The 16,401-nt window shown below is 42.5% G+C and overlaps 1 protein-coding gene across 1 annotated transcript; it reads left to right on the plus strand.

Moving 5' to 3' along the window:
- Positions 1-13,516: 13,516 nt before the first annotated feature.
- Positions 13,517-16,321, plus strand: LOC124326937. Its single transcript, XM_046785652.1, has 3 exons — positions 13,517-13,709; positions 13,908-14,231; positions 14,415-16,321. Exons 1-3 carry the CDS (start codon positions 13,517-13,519, stop codon positions 16,319-16,321), a joined length of 2,424 nt encoding a protein of 807 aa, XP_046641608.1.
- Positions 16,322-16,401: the final 80 nt, after the last annotated feature.

A 16,401-nucleotide genomic window follows, 5' to 3' on the forward strand; every position in this document is an offset into this window, starting at 1 on the left:
AATGGGGTAAAAGGGGCTTGAAATATGCGTGGAGGACGCGTAATTTATGCATGGAGATGCAATCTAAGAAGGGTAAAGAATCGCGGCGTCGACAGCAAGGGAGAAGGGGTTGCACCGGAAGCTGTACAGGTGTGATGCGTCATCATAGCCGTAGGCCAAATGACGCACACGCCGTTCTATTACATGGCTCCGGGGCCCCTTTGATTACGTCCCGTAATCTACTCAATTGGTTGATTGATGGTAGAAGATCTTGAAGTTTCGCTGCTGGTGAAGAATCCAAAGTTTTTTCACGGCGTCGACGATGAACTGGAACACGGGACGAATTGACGCGCGGTGAAGCTTGCAGAAAATGCGGAGAAAATGTCGAAAAGGAGCGCGAAAATCAAGAAATCATGCAGGAAGGCGATGAGAAAGGCGAAAACAAATATTGAACTGGTGATGAGACAGCTGATGCACAAGAACTTGCTATTTTTTTTGCTTCGGTCTGAAGTCCGATGGTTGATAAACTAACTCTTTTTTCCAATTTTACCATACGTTTCGTTGTTGCTTACTCGTCAAGTTCCTTGCATTGTCTAGCAGGTCGATGGGTCGTTAGCTGATAGGGCCTCGTCTTAGGTTTGACTGATACATTTTACTTTTTATACTATTTTTGAAAGTTATTCCATTAAAATAATTTAAGAATCATAAAAAGCTTCAATTTGTTACTTATTCAACGTTTAACACTAGAAAACTTTCGCTCCTGAATTTGAACAATTCTATAGTTGACGATTCAAAGCAACTGTTCCTATTATAACGCCGTTTCAATGTCACTAAACTTTTATTAGCATTCATCCCACGCACATGACCAAATCCTATTAATCTCCATATTTATTTTTTTATCGATTTCATCCGGCAACATCTCTTGTTCCAGACTAACATAACAAAAATTCATCCGCAACGTCCGTTTCGATCTAACCTCTAAACTGTAACCCTAAATCCATCTGACACTTTCCTCATGTCAGGATAACCTTAAAAATAAAATCTATCCGAAAACGTTCAAACCAGGCTTCCCTTTTTTTTTTCTTGGAGATCTTTTGTTAATCATGTCGTAATGAGGAATTCTCTGTTTCTAGAAATTAAATAAAAAATACAACTTATTGCTAAATAATACGTTACTTTTGTTGTTGTTCAGTTTTAATGTATCTACTCTGACCTCACGATACCCAAGGATTTCCTATCAACTGACCCATGTCTCCCGTTGGTGTCTACACAGTTACGCCCATTTGTCTTTCCGCCAAGCCGCATGTAATGATCTCTTTGTTGGAACAGCTTGATGGTTGATGGCTGGGAGCTCCGTAGTTATAATATGGCATTAGGCTTCCTCTTTCTCCTTTTGCGTTGATCATTTTCCTTGCAACTCTGGCTAAACTAAAACGATTGGCTTCGTTCGTTTGGACATTTAAAGTTGGAGAGTTGAACGGATGGAGATGTTGATGAGCACTGAGAGGCATTTGTTGATATGCAATCAGGTGATGCAGAATTTCCATAATACGATTGGTCAAGTCTTCGTTCGGAATTAGTTCGATGGCTGTATCTGGAGGGTCTGTGTTGAAGCGTGACAGCGACGTGATGGCGTTGATGTTTTCATTTTGTGTCTCCATGGCCTGCCAGAGAAGATGGGAGTCAGACTGTGATAAGGTAGATGTCACATCGTTTACAAATTTCCTTTTTCTGATTTTTTTTTTTTTGCTTCTAGCCGTCGGTCATATTTGTCAGTTTCTCTTACGAGATCTTCGTAGACTCTAAAGTGTTTATAACGAACTTTATACTTTGTCTGAAGGTCAAGTCCAGCAAGAAATTGTTGTCTGAATATCAGAGGACGCGTAGTTTCTTCGTCTTTTGTAGGTTGGGCGTTCTTGGGGTAGCCACGTTCAAGAATATTTTTCAATCGAAACCCAAAAGTGATAATATTTTCGTTTACTACTGAAGAACGCGGTTGTTTGATGACGAGCACTTCGGATTCGCCGTAAAGGTGGTCTGCAGCAGTAGCGACGTTAGGGTGTATAAGAACGCTACTGGAAAGATGAGTTGCGGTGTGCGGTGAAGAAGTGGGGGTGGAAAAACGAACTGAACTTGCGACTGGAGCTATTGGCGTCGAACTCCTATCGGGGGTAGCAAAAGCGACCGGGGAGCATTGATGTACAAGCCGTGTAGCGTTGGTTGCGTTTTGTCGTAGTTCTGACGTATTGCGATTGCCAGGAATGTCTCCGTTGCCAAAGTTTTGCATTCCGGACGCTTTGATTCCGTTTCCGTACGTTGGCAAAACGATTTCTTGATTCTTAACTTCTATAAGGTCTTCTGGAACGTTGCTGTCAGAGATATCTTGAATTCGAGAGGATGTTCTCGCCCGGGTGATCCTGTTTTCTTGCAGTTGCTCAGTAGATAATTTTTCCTTGACCGTCGTCTTTGGTGATTCATCAATATTCTGTTCGAAATCAGACTTTTTTCTTTTCGAAAAAAAACAAAGAGTCTTTGCAAGAAGAGATGAGCTATTACAAATAGCGGCCTTTGCGCGTGCCCATCTAGAAGGCTTTTTCAATGTCGCTGGCAGATTGAAGATTCCAATTTTTCGTAAAAAAGATAACTTTGGTTTTTTAACTGGGGGAACCAAGCTCTCTGTCATGATGCTTGATTCCGAATTGCGTTGCTCACGCAAACGCGCAAAGAAATCAACTGTTTCCAGACTGATACTCTTATTCATAAACATTGTGAGTCTATTCGTACGCCGCTGCCACCAGATGTAAGAGACTACACGGCGCGTGCATCTTGTCTCTTACGGGAACGAATGTATAAAATATGAGGCGTGACTCAACAATGTAAATGTTTATTAGTATAGTCTGAAAATACAATTGATAGGAAAGATAACTAATGAAGAGGAAGAAGGATGAGAGAGGCGACAGTACCTTTTACTCGGATGTAGTTGAATAAGTCACACAACACAACACTTGTTAAAAGGGAGAACAACTGGACCGATGATCGGAAACACCCGATCGGTCAAACTACGAAAAGGATCTGCCGTGTGGAGAGAAGAATATCGCACCCTTTTATATGAGAAGAGTGGGGTTGCGACATAGTATAAGGAAAACGATAGCAAAAGGTATCCCATAGAAAACCCACCCCCGAGTGAGTTGACAGTTCTGTCAACTCACTTAATTGAGGTTTAAAGAGTATTTAAATGGGGTAAAAGGGGCTTGAAATATGCGTGGAGGACGCGTAATTTATGCATGGAGATGCAATCTAAGAAGGGTAAAGAATCGCGGCGTCGACAGCAAGGGAGAAGGGGTTGCACCGGAAGCTGTACAGGTGTGATGCGTCATCATAGCCGTAGGCCAAATGACGCACACGCCGTTCTATTACAATAACAACGGCAAAGTATAGTAAATCCTATATATTAATCCCTAAAAAAACTATTCTTTCTGAAAACCTACATATTATCCTTTAAGTATTATTAACGAGTTTTCAGTTTCATATCTGTCTTTGTAAAATAGATCGTTTTAGGTTGAAACAAAATAACAGAAATTGTAATGAAAGTGTATTACAAAGTCGATCAACGGTGATCATTATCCCCCCAGGGGATTTGATTTGGCTACTGTCAATCAACTTCTAATAAATACGACTCTGAAAAATTCGTGGCGTGTCAAAATTGCTTGTCCTTAAAATGCTCAGCAGCTGATCTTGAAAATGTAGGTTAAACGTAGTAATTCTGTTACACTTTTTAAAATGTTTTTTGGTCATGTATTCAACGTAAAGTCACAGCAGCACACGACAGCAGCCACACACAAAATCCACACGCAGTCATCAGCTGAGATTTTCTCAAAAAGAAGAACAAACAGAAGAATCAAACTTGAACGCGGTCAGATTTTTGTGATGTTGGGGCTGTGTGATGTTTAAAAAAAATAAATGGAAACAATTATTCATAGCTATAAAGAGGTGCTGGGTGATGTGATGGTAGAATGAATATGTCATAACAAGAAAAATATATGGGAATTTTGGTTTAAAAAGGGACAACTATATTCCTCATCAATTCAATGATGAAAAAATTTCTAAACTTCGGGTGTCATAAGGTCCAGGTATCCCCACATCACGCAGGCAAACACGCAGTCACACACAGAAAGCGATGACTTCGCCACTGGAGGCCGCGTCTTTGGCAGGCCCTTTAGGCAAATGTCGGACGTGAGGGACGCCACCTGGACGCCACACGAGCCCAGCAGGAAGCCGATCTGCTGTGATCCGGTGTCCCGTCTCGTCAGCGGCACTTAGATGATAACGGGCACGACGCCTGCGCGCAGACAGCCGTAAAAGACTCATATGAAACCGATGGCGTCGCTTTTGTGGTAGACCAGCAGAGCGACCCAATCGCCAGGCTTGAAGCTCGAGCTGCCCATCAGCTCGTCCGTCCCGCTTCCTACCACCCCATCACCGCCATGTTTGCTCAACTTGTTCAGCAGAGCGTAGGCGATCTTGTAAGAGCGGCTCTGCAATTTGCCAATAAGAATCTTCTCCCAAAAAATGAACACGAGAAAGACACTGGGTATATACAAAAAAATGTGGAAAATAAAAAGGGTGAAAGAGAAGAAGATTTTCTGCGGTCGGTGTGTGTCTCTATGAGATAGAGAAGAAGAAGAAGAAACTATCGGAAGCTTAATACATTGTTTGGTTGCCTTGGCTATTTTTCTTCTTCTTCTTGTGTTTAGGCTGTTTGTATCCATTTCTTTTTCTCCCACACATTCACAGACAGCCGCCGCCGCCTTATAATCTCTTCTACTAAAAATGCCTTTGATTTTTCTGCTGGGCTGGTGATTATTTGTCTGTTTGTACGATCACAAGAAGAGACATTTTTCTTTCTTTCTTTCTGTCAAATTAAATGTTTCTATTGGATCAGGCACGCAGAAGAAAATATACGAAAAACGACCTCCGAGTAGATCAGCCACGATGGCCAATTATTTTTGGTCGATAATTCTTATTTTTCAAATTAATGTTTTCAAATTTTTATTTGGTTATCTATTCGTTTGATATTATAGGCGCAGACTAACATTTTTGGTTCCGCCGGCTATAGGCTTGACGTTCTAAAGGGGCCTTGTCGAATCCATCATTGACGCTGGTTAAATGTTGATTTCCTGTTTACCTTTTTTTTATTTCCCCCCCACAAGCGAAAAACAAAATTTTTGTATCTCTGTAAAAGTATATCCGAGATATCTAAACACATTTTTCGGGCCCGGATGTTTTCCGTCGTCTCCAGGCAACGCAGTTTTGGCGAATTCTTTCCGCCGGAATTTTATTTAATTTAATTTTTTTTGGCCCTAATAAAAATTTCGTTCACAAGTTTCTTCTTGCCCCCGTCTTTTTATTAATAAAAGCGAACTCGTTTAACCCACTCGCAAGGATTTCCAATCTAGTCTTTTACCGGGATTTTGGCGATATTGCGCATACCAGCCAGTCACTATGTTGAATTCAAACAAACGAGAGGGGCTACTACAATGCCGAGACTAATAGAAGCCTCGGTACAACAAGCCTAATGGATTATTACTGGCGACGCCATGAGCGCCGAAACGGAATTCATCCTCGGCCCTAGCGGCTTGGTCTTTGTTTGCAGCTCACGTGACGGGCTCATGACCGTCACCAATTTAAACACCACACTTAAACTTAAACATCTTAAACCACAGTACCACACACACCTGCAGAGCATTTGGCTGTAACCAGTATTTAAGGAATGATGCTTGCAATTGTCCGGTGAGTTTTATTTCTCGCCAGATTACACATGAAAACTGATGGCGGGGGGCAATACTTTTCAAATGTTGACAAATTATGTTTACAGAAATCTATTAATCCCCCTGTGGGAGTCACTCATTCGTGATGGAGCAATTTAGTGTACGTCAAAGATACGACATTTCAGAGAATTCAAAATGTCAAACTCTGAAATTACAATTTCAGGCAGATTGTGTACCGTGGGCACGGTATTTTTGCGGCGTTTAGCTACCTCAGAGAGCAGCGCAGTTTTCTTAAGGATTGCAGAAGTTGCGGAAAAATTTGTTTTTGTAATGGAGGAATTGGAGACTGCGTTATTTTGCCAAGACCGATTTTCGTTCATAATTTCCCCTCTGAATACCTTCATTTTCGTTTCTCTTAATGACTTGGTTTTCGATGTTCCGCAGCATTCTTTTTATTACGATAACGAAATTCATGCGTCTCCCAATTACTGTTATATTTTGTAATACACACATTTTAATTACAATTTTTGTTATTCTATTATTTTGTTTCAACCTAATACGATCTATTTTACAAAGACAGATATGAAACTGAAAACTCGTTAATTGCGAGCCCGAAGGGCGAAGCTAATAATCGCATACGCAGAAAAAAAAAAGCCATGTCACTTTGTCTGTATGTATGTATGTATGTATGTATGTATGTAACGCTCCATAGCTCGGGCTTTTTACGACACATTTCAGACTTTTTGGTCTTAAAAATTAGACAAAAAATATGCGGTGCGACCAGAACAAAAATAATTTCATTTACTTAATTAGTTCTTCTGTAATTAATGAAAAACTGTTAAAATAATTGCTTAACGACTAGTGACATCTGGCGGTGGCGACTACAACTTTTCACCTTAGGTTTAAATTTCACTTTCCACTACATATGTAAGTGTCATTTATTTAAAGTGTTAAGTTAAAAATTCATCCTTCTCGTCGAATAATTTTTATTGAAATATATTCGTAATGGATGGTTAAACATGAGTAAAATAATTTTACGAATATATTCCGCCCAAACAAATCACCACCAGATGTCCGTAGTATCGCCGTGATGACGCAATCTTTGATGTCCCATCCATGACGCAACAACCAGATTTGCATTTATGTTTTGCAGTTATTTGACTAAAAAATGGTTATTTTTAAATTCAATTATTGAACTTTATTTGTAAAAATAGGAACATTTGAGTTGAGCAAACTAAACGAAAATAACTTGCAAGGATATTGAACTGTGACAGAAAAATCCCACAGGATTGCAATTGCGAAAGAAAGTGTTGATACGAGGTTATATAAGGGTGATTCGACTCGAGTTGATTTTAAAAGGGTGCCAAACACACACCGTTTCTGTCAGACTGTTTTTACCACACAAAAACACCGTTTCTGCCTGATTGTTTTTTTTACCATACAAAGAAAACAAGAAATCACATTGCTCCATCACTTTGATGATTTCTATTCCCAGAATATCGATTGTTTTTACCATAAAAAAAACAAATTGATTTTAAAGGGTGCCAAACACACACCATTTCTGTCAGACTGTTTTTACCACACAAAAACACCGTTTCTGCCTGATTGTTTTTTTTACCACACAAAGAAAACAAGAAATCACATTGCTCCATCACTTTGATGATTTCTATTCCCAGAATATCGATTGTTTTACCATAAAAAAAAACAAATTGATTTTAAAGGGTGCCAAACACACATCGTTTCTGTCAGACTGTTTTTACCACACAAAAATACCGTTTCTGCCTGATTGTTTTTTTACCACACCAAAAGCAATAGTCAAATCTATTCCCGGATTATCGAACGTCAAAATGTCTTCTAAGAGAAAACGAAAGGATGAACTTGCAGCTAGGCAAGCCAAACGTAGAGCAACGGAATCTGAAGAACAGCGGTTTGCTCGACTTGAAGCAAATGCTGTCAGGAATGCTGCAGCGAGATCAGCCGAGTCTGAAGTACAGCGGTGTGCTCGACTTGAAGCAAATGCTGTCAGGAATGCTTCAGCACGATCAGCCGAGTCTGAAGTACAGCTTTGTGCTCGACTTGAAGCAAATGCTGTTAGGAATGCTGCAGCACGATCAGCCGAGTCTGAAGTACAGCTTTTTGCTCGACTTGAAGCAAATGCTGCTAGAAGTGTTGCAGCACGATTAGCCGAGTCTGAAGTTCAGCGGTGTGCTCGACTTGAATTAAATGCTGTTAGGAATGCTGCAGCACGATCAGCAGAGTCTGAAGTACAGCTTTGTGCTCGACTTGAAGCAAATGCTGCTAGAAATGTTGCAGCACGATTAGCCGAGTCTGAAGTTCAGCGGTGTGCTCGACTTGAAGCAAATGCTCTCAGGAATTCTGCAGTACGATCAGCCGAGTCTGAACAACAGACTGTTAATCGCCGTGCTGAAGATGCTCTGAGGCATACATTCGACAGAGAAGCCGAGTGTCCTCAACAAACTGCTGCTAGACTTGCTGCTTCCGCTGCTCGATTTGCCGCCAGAATATCCAATGAAACCCAAGATGAAGCTAACGATAGGCGACAAAGTAATGCAAGTATTCAACGACGATCTAGGGAAACCCGTCAAATCTCCAAAGAAGAATATCTAGATGTTTTTGATGCTTCCGTCAATGGACCGCTTCATAAGCAACCTTTCGTCGACAAGCATATGAAAAAATTCCATTCTGAATTGCATCAATTAAATCAGCAGCATTGCCTCCACTGTCGAGAATTGTGGCCTACAACAGATGCAATTGTCGATCCCTACATTTGCTGCCGTTGCAAGAAACTTACGGAATTCAACCCTTTTGGCATTCAAAATGATATGGTGCGTGATTTTTCATCTATTCCACTAGCAATTCAGAAGCACTTTCGGGAACTTACTCCTCTTGAAGAAATGCTTCTCTCGCCAGTAATTTCCATCATGTCTGTCTTCCGGCTACCTTCTGGTGGACATGTTTCTCGTGGCTACGTGGCAAATTTCAAACAAGACGTAGCCGGATTCATCAGAGAGATTCCTCTCACAGCAGAGCAACTTCCGTGCCTCGTCATAAGAAGGAGAGGTGTGGACAACACCTGTGCCGAATTCAAAGTTTGCCGTAAACGAGTTGAAGCAGTTGGCCGATTTCTCATTCAGAACCATCCAGGCTTTGCTTCACATCGTATCACTTTTAGCCAGACCAACTGTGATTTGCTGCCCGAAGATGGACCTTTGTTAAATATTCCGACGATGGACAGCGACAACGATGAATTGAATGTCACTGACGAAGGAGCCATGACAAGGGATGTTCCATCAGAAGACATTCTTGATCAGCCACAACCTCCTGATGTCGCTTTCGTCATTTCAAACAACATCAGGCCTCCTCAACAAAATGAAATATTAAATGCGCTCGATCCGGTTAATTGGCCAACAATTTCAACTGAGCCTATCAACGAATTTGAGGTCATGTCTGGTCTTGCATCTCTGGCTTTCATCAAGTTGTTTCCTCTTGGGCAAGCTGACCCAACAAAGAAAGGTCGCAGACAAGACCTATCCGAACTCGTTGCTTCTAACCACTTAATGAAATATGCCGAGATTGATTGTACAAAGGAACCCGACGAATCTCATCCAAACGGGTATTTGTATTATCCGTTTGCTGAACATGAGCGCTTCTGTTTTTGGTCGGTTGATCGCATACGACGCCATCGAGCCCTTGGGCAGTGTTCCGTTTTTCTGAGACAAAATCCCGAAGAAGCTGCATTGTCTATGGAGGAACTTAAGGCTATGGCTGCCAACGGTCAACTTGACTCGGTCATCAGCAAAATGTACTCCTATACAGCCAATGTCACTGGCAGTGACGCCTACTGGAGCAAGCGTCGGAGAGAATTAGAGGCTATAATGCAACAGAAAGGTCTTGGCACGGCTTTTTTTACTGTTAGCTTTGCTGACAATCACTGGGACGACCTCCATCGTCTCATGCCCAACGGTTCAGCTGAACCAAAACTTCGCTACCAGAGTACAAATGCAAATTTACATCTAGCAGACTGGTACTTTTCCGAAAAATTACGTCTTTTCATGAAACATTTTTTCGGTGGTGTCTTGGATCTCGAATGGTTTTGGTATCGTTTCGAGTGGCAATCAAGAACAGCCATTCATGCCCACGGTGTTGTAAAGCTCAAAAACGACCCGGGGATTGCCGACCTAATGATTAAAGTCTACGCTGGCCGACTTATGGCGCAAAAACTAGCTGATCCACAGTACACAGCAAACCTTAGCGAACAAGACGTCCAAGAAAAGCAAGATCTAGTTGAAGCCGGCATTCTTGCAGAACTCAAGGTTCTAAAGTATGCCGATACTCTGTTGTGTGCCTGTAATACTCGGTCTGATCCAGTCAACCCGTTCAATGCTGAAGTACCAGTTCCCCATCCGTGTTCAAGCAATGTCTCGTCAATTTTGAACGATGGAGCAGCCATGGACGACTTCTACGAAAGATTGGCAAACTGTGTTCAACGTCACGTCTGTCGACCAGACGGTTACTGTAAATCGAAGGACGGCAAATGTCGTTTCCACTTTCCTTTTGATCTAGTTAGTGAATCGAGAATAGTTTTTGAAAAAATCGGAAACACAGACTCTGTTCGTGCGAAAATTGTTCTCAAAAGAAACGACAAGTACATGAATGTTCACAACAGATCAATGTTGGAACATTGGTGTGCCAATGTAGATCTTCAGCTCATTCTTGATCATCACGCTGCAATGAACTACATGGTCAAGTATGCTAGCAAACAAGAGCGGTCTGGAAACACTTTACAGCAAGTGATCAAAACGATTATCAACAAGGCTGATGTCACAGATAATGCTGGCTCCGCTTTTCGCTCCTCTATCATTCGTTCCATTGGCCATCGTGACATCGGGAAAGGTGAAGCGTCGCGCATTTTGTTTTCCGGCCACCACTGTGAATCATCCTTCAATTACGTCAACGTTTCTTTGGACCTGACTGTAAACGAAGTCTTCAGAAATCCAACGACTGGTGAGTTGGAAACTCGACCAACTCTGCTTACCTACTTTGCCAAACGTCATGTTTACATTGAACAAAACACCTACCCCAATTGGAATCTTGATCAACCCAATTTTATCGAGTTTTGTCGTCACTTCACTGTCGTCAAAGGGAATCTTAGAAATAATCCCAAGCCGGACAAGACCATTGTTTTGACATTCCCGGTGCATCGAAATTCTCCTACGTCAGCTACCTACCATCTGTTCTGCCGATATTCGCTAATCAAGTTTTTCCCATGGACGGAATCATCTATTCCAATGCTTTTGGATGACAACCTTGTCGTACGCCAATGGCAAGACTTTCGATTGACTGCAGCTCAGGAACTGCGTCAATATTTCAACTTAGACGAAGAATTACAAAGTCGATTAGATCAGGCAGCTGATGACCTCCAGGAAGAAGACAACATTGAAAACGACAACTTTAATCAACTTGAATGGCAGCAAGCGGTCGGTATGCGACCTGCTGGCGAACAAGAAGTTCGTTCTGATCTACCTGTGATTGACCGTTCTTTCCCTTGGCTGACTAGTCTTCAGCTTCATTACACTCCACATGAATTGGCCTGTGGAAGCACTTGGGTGGTTAATCATCTAACCAACGGAAGAGATCTCGGCACTGATTCTACAGATTTACCGTTTGTCAGTCCCAGTCAACTGAATCGTTCACAACGAATGTGGTTCGATATGGTTGTTGAGGCTCTGCAATCTCGGAAACAGTTGTTATTGATCGTCAATGGCACAGCTGGTACTGGCAAAACCTTCACTATTTCAGCAATTTCCAGTGCTGTCCCTAAAGAACATATCGTCCGTTCGGCCTACACCGCGAAAGCTGCCCATCTCATCCGCGGTGAAACTTTGCACAAGATATTTCAAATTCCAGTAGAAAAAGGCCAAGGCACAAAGTTTGGCCCTCTTAATGGAGCGAAACTGGCAGCTCTTCAAGAGAAATTTCGTCATGTTAAAATTATCATAATTGACGAATATTCAATGTTGAGCTTGACCATGCTTGGAAAAATTGACGCTCGTCTTCGTGAAGCTAAAGGCAACAACCTTTTTTGTGGTGGGCTGACTGTTATTTTGGTTGGAGATCCAGCTCAGCTTCCTCCTGTGGCTGCTCCTTCCCTCTATTCCCAATCAACAGCACCGTTTGCCAACGAGGGTTGGGCCGCTTACTTGGCTTTCCAATCCGTCATCAAGTTGACAGAAGTTCGACGACAACAAGTAGAAGATGGCGACATTGACCAGCAAACATTCCTGGACACACTCAACTCTTTGAGAGAGGGAAACTGTTCCATAGACCAGTGGAAATTCCTTCAAGCAAGGAATCCGGAAGCCATTGCCAACTTTGGCACTGATTTTGAAGATGCGACCTACTTGTTTGCCACCAACGAAGCTGTTAATCGCAGGAATTACTTTAAATTACCACAACTTCAAATGCCAATCACCCTACTACGGTCGGTAAATGTGCCTTCAAGTGGCAAGTCAAAGCCATCTGATCAGTTTCGAGGGCTTGAAGTTGAACTGTACCTTGCGATTGGAGCCCAAGTAACGTTAACATCCAACATCAAATCACTTTAAACCTAAGGTGAAAAGTTGTAGTCGCCACCGCCAGATGTCACTAGTCGTTAAGCAATTATTTTAACAGTTTTTCATTAATTACAGAAGAACTAATTAAGTAAATGAAATTATTTTTGTTCTGGTCGCACCGCATATTTTTTGTCTAATTTTTAAGACCAAAAAGTCTGAAATGTGTCGTAAAAAGCCCGAGCTATGGAGCGTTACATACATACATACATACATACATACATACAGACAAAGTGACATGGCTTTTTTTTTTCTGCGTATGCGATTATTAGGCTACCTTCTGGTGGACATGTTTCTCGTGGCTACGTGGCAAATTTCAAACAAGACGTAGCCGGATTCATCAGAGAGATTCCTCTCACAGCAGAGCAACTTCCGTGCCTCGTCATAAGAAGGAGAGGTGTGGACAACACCTGTGCCGAATTCAAAGTTTGCCGTAAACGAGTTGAAGCAGTTGGCCGATTTCTCATTCAGAACCATCCAGGCTTTGCTTCACATCGTATCACTTTTAGCCAGACCAACTGTGATTTGCTGCCCGAAGATGGACCTTTGTTAAATATTCCGACGATGGACAGCGACAACGATGAATTGAATGTCACTGACGAAGGAGCCATGACAAGGGATGTTCCATCAGAAGACATTCTTGATCAGCCACAACCTCCTGATGTCGCTTTCGTCATTTCAAACAACATCAGGCCTCCTCAACAAAATGAAATATTAAATGCGCTCGATCCGGTTAATTGGCCAACAATTTCAACTGAGCCTATCAACGAATTTGAGGTCATGTCTGGTCTTGCATCTCTGGCTTTCATCAAGTTGTTTCCTCTTGGGCAAGCTGACCCAACAAAGAAAGGTCGCAGACAAGACCTATCCGAACTCGTTGCTTCTAACCACTTAATGAAATATGCCGAGATTGATTGTACAAAGGAACCCGACGAATCTCATCCAAACGGGTATTTGTATTATCCGTTTGCTGAACATGAGCGCTTCTGTTTTTGGTCGGTTGATCGCATACGACGCCATCGAGCCCTTGGGCAGTGTTCCGTTTTTCTGAGACAAAATCCCGAAGAAGCTGCATTGTCTATGGAGGAACTTAAGGCTATGGCTGCCAACGGTCAACTTGACTCGGTCATCAGCAAAATGTACTCCTATACAGCCAATGTCACTGGCAGTGACGCCTACTGGAGCAAGCGTCGGAGAGAATTAGAGGCTATAATGCAACAGAAAGGTCTTGGCACGGCTTTTTTTACTGTTAGCTTTGCTGACAATCACTGGGACGACCTCCATCGTCTCATGCCCAACGGTTCAGCTGAACCAAAACTTCGCTACCAGAGTACAAATGCAAATTTACATCTAGCAGACTGGTACTTTTCCGAAAAATTACGTCTTTTCATGAAACATTTTTTCGGTGGTGTCTTGGATCTCGAATGGTTTTGGTATCGTTTCGAGTGGCAATCAAGAACAGCCATTCATGCCCACGGTGTTGTAAAGCTCAAAAACGACCCGGGGATTGCCGACCTAATGATTAAAGTCTACGCTGGCCGACTTATGGCGCAAAAACTAGCTGATCCACAGTACACAGCAAACCTTAGCGAACAAGACGTCCAAGAAAAGCAAGATCTAGTTGAAGCCGGCATTCTTGCAGAACTCAAGGTTCTAAAGTATGCCGATACTCTGTTGTGTGCCTGTAATACTCGGTCTGATCCAGTCAACCCGTTCAATGCTGAAGTACCAGTTCCCCATCCGTGTTCAAGCAATGTCTCGTCAATTTTGAACGATGGAGCAGCCATGGACGACTTCTACGAAAGATTGGCAAACTGTGTTCAACGTCACGTCTGTCGACCAGACGGTTACTGTAAATCGAAGGACGGCAAATGTCGTTTCCACTTTCCTTTTGATCTAGTTAGTGAATCGAGAATAGTTTTTGAAAAAATCGGAAACACAGACTCTGTTCGTGCGAAAATTGTTCTCAAAAGAAACGACAAGTACATGAATGTTCACAACAGATCAATGTTGGAACATTGGTGTGCCAATGTAGATCTTCAGCTCATTCTTGATCATCACGCTGCAATGAACTACATGGTCAAGTATGCTAGCAAACAAGAGCGGTCTGGAAACACTTTACAGCAAGTGATCAAAACGATTATCAACAAGGCTGATGTCACAGATAATGCTGGCTCCGCTTTTCGCTCCTCTATCATTCGTTCCATTGGCCATCGTGACATCGGGAAAGGTGAAGCGTCGCGCATTTTGTTTTCCGGCCACCACTGTGAATCATCCTTCAATTACGTCAACGTTTCTTTGGACCTGACTGTAAACGAAGTCTTCAGAAATCCAACGACTGGTGAGTTGGAAACTCGACCAACTCTGCTTACCTACTTTGCCAAACGTCATGTTTACATTGAACAAAACACCTACCCCAATTGGAATCTTGATCAACCCAATTTTATCGAGTTTTGTCGTCACTTCACTGTCGTCAAAGGGAATCTTAGAAATAATCCCAAGCCGGACAAGACCATTGTTTTGACATTCCCGGTGCATCGAAATTCTCCTACGTCAGCTACCTACCATCTGTTCTGCCGATATTCGCTAATCAAGTTTTTCCCATGGACGGAATCATCTATTCCAATGCTTTTGGATGACAACCTTGTCGTACGCCAATGGCAAGACTTTCGATTGACTGCAGCTCAGGAACTGCGTCAATATTTCAACTTAGACGAAGAATTACAAAGTCGATTAGATCAGGCAGCTGATGACCTCCAGGAAGAAGACAACATTGAAAACGACAACTTTAATCAACTTGAATGGCAGCAAGCGGTCGGTATGCGACCTGCTGGCGAACAAGAAGTTCGTTCTGATCTACCTGTGATTGACCGTTCTTTCCCTTGGCTGACTAGTCTTCAGCTTCATTACACTCCACATGAATTGGCCTGTGGAAGCACTTGGGTGGTTAATCATCTAACCAACGGAAGAGATCTCGGCACTGATTCTACAGATTTACCGTTTGTCAGTCCCAGTCAACTGAATCGTTCACAACGAATGTGGTTCGATATGGTTGTTGAGGCTCTGCAATCTCGGAAACAGTTGTTATTGATCGTCAATGGCACAGCTGGTACTGGCAAAACCTTCACTATTTCAGCAATTTCCAGTGCTGTCCCTAAAGAACATATCGTCCGTTCGGCCTACACCGCGAAAGCTGCCCATCTCATCCGCGGTGAAACTTTGCACAAGATATTTCAAATTCCAGTAGAAAAAGGCCAAGGCACAAAGTTTGGCCCTCTTAATGGAGCGAAACTGGCAGCTCTTCAAGAGAAATTTCGTCATGTTAAAATTATCATAATTGACGAATATTCAATGTTGAGCTTGACCATGCTTGGAAAAATTGACGCTCGTCTTCGTGAAGCTAAAGGCAACAACCTTTTTTGTGGTGGGCTGACTGTTATTTTGGTTGGAGATCCAGCTCAGCTTCCTCCTGTGGCTGCTCCTTCCCTCTATTCCCAATCAACAGCACCGTTTGCCAACGAGGGTTGGGCCGCTTACTTGGCTTTCCAATCCGTCATCAAGTTGACAGAAGTTCGACGACAACAAGTAGAAGATGGCGACATTGACCAGCAAACATTCCTGGACACACTCAACTCTTTGAGAGAGGGAAACTGTTCCATAGACCAGTGGAAATTCCTTCAAGCAAGGAATCCGGAAGCCATTGCCAACTTTGGCACTGATTTTGAAGATGCGACCTACTTGTTTGCCACCAACGAAGCTGTTAATCGCAGGAATTACTTTAAATTACCACAACTTCAAATGCCAATCACCCTACTACGGTCGGTAAATGTGCCTTCAAGTGGCAAGTCAAAGCCATCTGATCAGTTTCGAGGGCTTGAAGTTGAACTGTACCTTGCGATTGGAGCCCAAGTAACGTTAACATCCAACATCAAATCACTTTAAACCTAAGGTGAAAAGTTGTAGTCGCCACCGCCAGATGTCACTAGTCGTTAAGCAATTATTTTAACAGTTTTTCATTAATT

The sequence above is a fragment of the Daphnia pulicaria genome, chromosome 2 (assembly GCF_021234035.1).
Source record: "Daphnia pulicaria isolate SC F1-1A chromosome 2, SC_F0-13Bv2, whole genome shotgun sequence".
NCBI lineage: Eukaryota > Metazoa > Arthropoda > Branchiopoda > Diplostraca > Daphniidae > Daphnia > Daphnia pulicaria.